The 7,683-nt window shown below is 43.6% G+C and overlaps 1 protein-coding gene across 1 annotated transcript; it reads left to right on the plus strand.

Annotated features, from left to right (window-relative positions):
* Positions 1-1,376: 1,376 nt before the first annotated feature.
* LOC138896329 (uncharacterized) lies at positions 1,377-3,019 on the plus strand. Its single transcript, XM_070181129.1, has 2 exons — positions 1,377-2,319; positions 2,607-3,019. The coding sequence occupies exons 1-2, from the start codon at positions 1,377-1,379 to the stop codon at positions 3,017-3,019; spliced, it is 1,356 nt and encodes a 451-aa protein (XP_070037230.1).
* Positions 3,020-7,683: the final 4,664 nt, after the last annotated feature.

Below are 7,683 nucleotides of genomic sequence, written 5' to 3' on the forward strand. Positions count from 1 at the left end.
AGACCAATTGCCTGGGGTCTTCGGCTGCTTCCTCTCTTCTTCGCGAATACGTAACACCTCTCGCGTTCGCGATGCACACCCAGTCCACCCTTCGCGAATGCGTGCTTCTCTTCGTGAATGCGAAGAGCAAATATGCAAGCCTCTCAGTTCCTCTTCGCGAACGCGATGAAGTAAACCAGATTGTGCATCTGAAAAATTCCAGCAGAGTTCCAAGTCCAAAATCCAACTCGTTAACCATCCGAAACTCACCCGAGCCCTTCGAGACCTCAACCAAATATACCAAAAAGTCCTAAAACATCATATGGACTTAGTCAAACCCTCAAATCACCTCAAACAACACTAAAACCATGAATTACACCCCAATTCAAGCCTAATGAACTTTGAAATTTCTAATTTCTACAAACAACTCCGGAACCTATCAAATCACGTCCAATTTACCTCAAATTTTATACACAAGTCATAAATGACATAGCAAAGGTATTCCAATTTTCAGAATCGGATTCCGACCCCGATATCAAAAAGTCAACCCCCTCGTCAAACTTCTCAAAAATTAAACTTTCGGCATTTCAAGCCTAATTCCTCTACGGACCTTCAAATAATATTCTGGACATGCTCCTAAGCCCACAATCACCATACGGAGCTATTGGAATTATCAGAATTTAAATACGAGATCGTTTACTCATAGGTCCATATCCGGTCCACTTTTCTAACTCAATTTTTCAATTATGAGACTAAGTATCTCATTTCACTCCGAGTTCCTCCCGGACCCAAACCAACTAACCCGATATAACATAATATAGCTGAATAACACCAAAAAAAAAGTAGAGATGGGAAAAACGGGGCTATAACTCCCGAAACGACCGGCCGGGTCGTTACACGCTAGTTCCCATGTTGCCCTGAATGCAAATCTGGGCGTCGACCCCGAAAATAGCGTCCATAGAGACGTTCGATCAGCTGGTCAGAATGCACAGGGCGATGAAGAAGGCGGAATCAGCCTTCGAATAATATTCGAAATGTTGCAGGCTCAACAAGCTGCAATAACACAACTTCAAAATCAGAACCATGCACCGAGTAGGGTCGAACCCAAGCCATCACAAGAAGTTGTTCACAGGGCCGAACTATTGCCGAGGAGGTCAAATATGAATGAGTCAGGGACCGACCCCGCTATCTTGAAAATGTTCGAGGAGCTGACAAAGCGAATTGAATCGGGGGAGAAGAAGATTGAAGCGAATGACAAGAAAATAGAAACATATAACTCCCGGGTTGATCAAATTCCGGGGGCGCCACCGATTTTGAAGGGTCTGGATTCAAAGAAGTTTGTACAAAAGCCCTTTCCCCCGAGCGCGACTCTTAAGCCCATTCCAAAGAAATTTCACATGCCAGAAATTTCCAAGTATAATGAAACTACCGACCCCAACGAGCATGTCACTTCTTACACATGCGCAATAAAGGGGAACGATCTAGAGGACGATGAGATTGAGTCCGTACTGCTGAAGAAATTTAGAGAAACTTTATCAAAAGGGGCAATGATATGGTACCATAATTTGCCACTTAACTCCATTGATTTTTTTGCCATGCTCGCAGATTCTTTCGTTAAAGCACATGCCAGAGCGATAAAGGTTGAGACTAGAAAATCGGACCTCTTCAAAGTAAAACAGAAAGACAACGAGATGCTCAGAGAGTTCGTATCTCGGTTCCAAATAGAGCGTATGGATCTGCCCCCGGTCGCCGATGATTGGGCCGTTCAGGCTTTCACTCAAGGCCTAAACATACGAAGTTCGGTAGACTCACAACAACTAAAGCAAAACTTGATAGAATATCCAACTGTAACCTGGGGCGATTTGCATAATCGATACCAGTCAAAGATTAGGGTCGAGGATGACCAGTTGGGGGCTCCTTTCAGGTCCGTTTATCCAAACAGGACCATCGACAGAGTTAAAAGGGATATTGACCGGGAACCACGATCAAATAGAGATCGATATCAGTCATACGGTAGAGATCAGAGAAACAACGGGCCTGGATGCAACCCCGTTCGAATTGATAGAAGAAATGATCTAGGACGGAGCTCTCGAGGGCACATGAGTAAGAGCGGTTTCGACAGAAATGTCGAACCCAAAGAAGCGCCACGACTATCGGAATACAACTTCAACATTAATGCATCAGTTATTGTATCGGCCATTGGGCGCATCAAAGACTCCAGGTTGCCCCAACCTCTGCAGACCGATCCAACCCAGAGAAATCCTAATCAAATGTGCAAATATAATGGCACCCATGGTCATAGAACAGAAGATTGCAGACAGCTGAGGAATGAGATAGCATGTTTGTTCAACGAAGGGCATCTTCGAGAATTCTTAAGCGATCGGGCTAAAAACCACTTCAAGAACAGAGATTCAAACAGACAGAATGAGCAAGAAGAGCCGGGCCCGTATTCAAACGCACCAAGGTGTCGATCACGAAGGAACATCGTACTCGATACTACGTACCGGAAGGGACCTAGTCTTTCAATGACGAGGATGCAGAGGGGATCTTACAACCCCACAACGACGTACTGGTAATATCTCTCCTTATGAATAAAATTCAAGTTAAACGTGTTTTGACTGATCCAGGTAGCTCGGCTAACATTATTCAATCGAGGGTCGTAGAACAGCTCGGCCTACAAGATCAAATTGTGCCCGCAACCAGAGTACTTAACAACCTCAACATGGCAAGTGAAACCACCAAAGGTGAAATTACTTTGCCAGTGAACGTGGCCGGGACCATCCAAGAAACAAAGTTCCATGTGATCGAGGGTGACATGAGGCACAACGCCCTGCTCAGAAGGCCGTGGATCCATAACATGAGGGCAGTACCTTCGACCATTCACCAAGTTCTGAAGTTCCCGACATCGGAGAGAGTCAAAATCGTGTACGGGGAGCAACTCGCCGCCAAGGAGATATTTGCAGTCGATGAAGTGATACCGGTATCGACACTCTCATCAACGAAGGGATCAGATTTGAAGGGAAAACAGAAGGCCAAATAGCAACCACAGACACCGGCCTCAACCCAATTGCAGGAGCAAGGGATCGATGAGGATGACGACTACTGGATCCCTCGATCCTTCATAATTTCTGATGACTCCGACGCCACCAAGTCAACGGTTGAAGAGTTGGAACAAGTCACACTGGCCAAGCATCAGCCCGAACGAAAGGTATACCTGGGCACAGGGCTAACCCCCGAGCTCAGCAAAAAACTTATCCATTTCCTTAAAGTTAACACGGATTGCTTTGCTTGGTCCTACCTCAATATGACATGGATCCCACCAGAAATTACCACTCACAAACCTGGACCCTAAATTCCGCCCGGTGAAGCAAAAAAGAAGGCCCCAGTTCGAGGTCAAACATGCCTTCATCAAGGACGAGGTAACCAAACTTCTCAAAATAGGATTCATTCGGGAAGTAAAGTACCCCGAATGGTTAGCAAACGTAGTGATAGTCCCTAAGAAGTGAAACAAACTTAGAATGTGTGTATATTATAAAGACCTGAATAAAGCATGCCCCAAGGATTCTTTTCATTTGCCTAATATCGATCGTATGATCGACGCCACGGCCGGCCACGAGACTCTCAGTTTTCTCGATGCCTATTCCGGGTACAACCAGATACAGATGAACCCGGAGGATCAGGAAAAGATCTTGTTTATCACTAAAGTACGGTACCTACTATTATAATATAATGACATTCGGTCTAAAAAGTGCTGGTGCAACTTATCAACGCCTAGTAAACCGAATGTTCGAAGAACAAATAGGAAAATCAATGGAAGTTTATATTGATGACATGTTAGTTAAGTCCATGCAGAGGACCATTTAAAGCATTTGCAGGAGACTTTCGATATACTGAGGAAGTATAATATGAAGCTTAACCCCAAAAAATGTGCATTCGGGATTGGCTCAGGCAAGTTTCTTGGTTTCATGGTGTCCAATCGAGGAATCGAGATCAACCCCGATAAAATCAAATCTATCGAGGATATCACGGTAGTGGATAATGTAAAGGCCGTGCAGAGGCTGACGGGGCGGATAGCCGCCCTAGGACAATTCATTTCGAGATCCTCACATAGGAGCCACTGATTCTTCTCGCTGCTTAAGAAGAAGAGCAATTTTGCATGGACTCCGAAATACCAGTAGGCCTTGGAGGAACTAAAGCGGTATTTATCGAGCCCGTCGCTGTTTCACACCCCGAAAGTGGACGAACAGCTTTACCTATACTTGGCAGTCTCGGAGATAGCGGTAGGTAGAGTCTTGGTCCGAGAAGAACAAGGTACGCAATTCCCTATCTATTATGTTAGTCGGACCTTAGGTGAGTCCGAAACTAGATATCCATACTTAGAAAAAATAGCGCTTGCTTTAATAAGTGCCTCTAGGAAACTAAAACCATATTTCCAATGTCATCCAATATGTGCTGTAACAACTTATCCTCTTCGAAATATTTTGCACAAACCCGAGCTTTCCGGTCGATTGGCCAAATGGGCCGTAGAAATCAGTGGGTACGATATTGAGTATCGACCCCGAACCGCCATCAAGTCTCAAATCTTGGCGGACTTCGTGGCTGACTTTACGCCGTCCCTCGTACCCGAGTTTGAAAAAGAACTATTGATAAAATTGGGTACATCTTCGGGAGTCTGGACCCTCTTTACGGACGGTGCTTCGAATACGAAGGGGTCCAGACTAGGTATCGTACAAAAATTACCCACATGTAATGTAGTTAGGCGATCTATCAGAACTATAAAATTGACTAACAATGAGGTCGAGTATGAGGCCATGATTGCAGGTCTCGAACTAGCTAGAAGCTTGGGAGCGGAGGTCATAGAGGCTAAGTGTGATTCTCTCCTCGTGGTAAACCAAGTTAACGGGACTTTTAAAGTCCGAGAAGACCGAATGTAGAGGTACTTGGATAAACTATAGATGACTCTACATCGATTTAAGGAATGGACCTTGCAACATGTACCTCGAGAACAGAACAATGAGGCTGACGCTCTTGCAGACTTAGGTTCATCGGTCGAAGACGACGAACTCAACTCGGGAACTGTCGTTCAACTTATGAGATCGGTAATCGAAGAAGGTCACGCCGAGATAAACTCCACAAGTTTAACCTTGGATTGGAGAACCAAATGCATAGAGTACTTAAAAAAAGGGAAGCTTCCATCAGATCCAAAGGAGTCGAGAGCTCTGCGCACAAAGGCAACACGGTTCACTTTGTCCGAAGACGAAATGCTGTTTAGAAGGACGTTCGATGGACCGTTGGCAATATGTTTGGGATCGGGAGATACCGACTACATCCTACGGGAAATTCACGAGGGCACTTGTGGAAATCATTCCGGTGCCGATTCACTGGTCCACAAAGTAATCAGAGCAGGGTACTATTGGACCGATATGGGGAAGGATGTAAGGGAGTTCGTTCGAAAATGCGACAAATGCCAAAGGCATGCGCCTATGATTCATCAACCCGGGGAACTACTCCACTCGGTCCTGTCCCCATGGCCCTTCATGAAATGGGGAATGGACATCGTTGGCCCTCTCCCGTCGGCCCCAGGTAAGGTTCAGTTTATTTTGTTTATGACTGATTATTTCTCTAAATGGGTTGAAGCACAGGATTTCGAGAAAGTCAGAGAAAAGGAAGTCATAGACTTCATTTGGGACTACACCATATATTGATTCGGGATACCATCCGAGATTGTATGTGATAATGAAAACAATTCATCGACAGCAAAGTAACTAAATTTTTTGAGGATCACAAGATCAAAAGGATCATATCAACACCTTATCATCCCAGCGGGAACAGACAAGCCGAATCGACCAACAAAACCATCATCCAAAATCTTAAAAAGAGATTGACCGACGCCAAAGGAAAATAGAGAGAAATACTACCCGAGGTTCTATGGGAATACCGCATAACATCGAAATCCAATACCGGAGCAACACCGTTCTCGTTAGTTTATGGCGCCGAAGCTCTGATCCCGGTCAAGGCCGAAGAACCTAGCATCAGGTTTCGATATGCAACAGAGGAGTCGAATAACGAGACCATAAATACAAGCCTAGAATAGTTGGACGAAAGACGCGAAGCCGCTCTCGTCCGATTGGCCGCCCAAAAATAGCGGATCCAAAAGATACTACAATCGAAGAGCCAATCTTCGACATTTTAACGTCGAGGACTTGGTGCTAAGAAAAGTCACTCTCAACACCCGAAATTGGAATGAAGGGAAATTGGGTCTGAACTGGGAAGGACCGTACCAGGTTCTCGAAATCATCAGAAAAGGATCCTACAAGCTCGGCATGATGAACGGCGAACAACTGCCGAGCAATTGGAACGTATCGCACATACAACGATACTACTGCTAAGGTACGACCCCTCCCATTTTTATTTATATTTTAAACTAACCCTTGCAGGTGTTCGACCAGAAACAACGATGGATTCTTCGACACGAAGCCTTTAGGTCTGAAAGCACGCGTTGCACTCTTTTTCCCTTAGACCGATTTTGTCCCAAATGGGGTTTTCGGCGAGGTTTTTAATGAGGCAACCATTGATCGTGCTAACTTAGAACAATTCAACAGTATCCGAGGCTTCTTTACAATCAACCTAGAAACTGGGGGGCATTGCCCTCGAATGCCAATTTTGATGCAAGGAATTACTTCATGGCAGCATGGTCTCGATAGAAAAAATTTGTAAGGGCCAAATAGTCAAACGAACCGTGCCCGCATAGTTTGCTCGAGCCATGGCACAGAACATGTACGCATGTATAATCATTTATAAAGAGAAGTATTTTTCTTTACCGATATCTCATGCCTTAGAAATTTTTTTCTACTTTACAATTTCATACTCTCGATCATTTATGTAAACAGGCTTAAGGGTCGACCATAACCAGAGTTCGGATAATTACCCCCACGTTCGGGGATTGCCGTCCGAAAAATAAACGAGATCGATTTATTAAAACTTCGAGATCATAAAACCTTTTAGAAAATCCTCGATTTTTATAGGCCACGGCCACCCCACTCGGGGACTGACACTTCGGGCAAGCTCGAAGTAAAACGGGAAAATAAGCCCAAGGGGCAAATTCCAAACTAAAGAGGCTACGACCGAATTAACACGGGTCGGAGACGTCCGAATTTCATAACAAAACAGGTCTTCGAATTCTTTCATAAACCGGTTAAAAAGGCTACCTCCCGGGCAAAATCATAAAAGGCTTCGATAATATCAAGCCTCGAAAATTCTAATGAGTACAAAATTGTTCGAACTTTAGAACAATTCCTTATTTCATGCTAAGGCATTACAAGTTTTGCAAATACAAATGATAAAAAACTTTTTCAAGCCGAAAAGATGAGAAAGCCATAAACAATCTTTTTACAAAAGCCTAAGGACTGTTTTTTGCTTTGAGTTCAAGAGACCATCCTCGCTCAAATAAAAAACCTAAGGGTTACTTTACTTTGAGTTCGAGCAAACACTCACTCGATCGTAAAGCCTAAGGGCTATACTAGTTCGATTTCAATCAAATTGTCTAAACTTCGGACCTTAGAATACAACTTCATAATTTTATAAGGCAGAAAGGAAGAAAGTTTATATATATATATATATATATATATATATATATATATATATATATATATATATATATATATATATATATATATATATATATATATATATATATATATATAT

The sequence above is a fragment of the Nicotiana tomentosiformis genome, chromosome 7, assembly GCF_000390325.3.
Source record: "Nicotiana tomentosiformis chromosome 7, ASM39032v3, whole genome shotgun sequence".
Classification (NCBI taxonomy): Eukaryota; Viridiplantae; Streptophyta; class Magnoliopsida; order Solanales; family Solanaceae; genus Nicotiana; species Nicotiana tomentosiformis.

Excerpts from the sequence above, each read along its gene's own strand:
- LOC138896329 (XM_070181129.1), top strand. The coding sequence starts at position 1,377 with ATGCCAGAAATTTCCAAGTATAATGAAACTACCGACCCCAACGAGCAT. Across the intron at positions 2,320-2,606 it reads GCTGAGGAATGAGATAGCAT|GTAGCTCGGCTAACATTATT; the intron begins GTTTGTTCAACG and ends TGACTGATCCAG.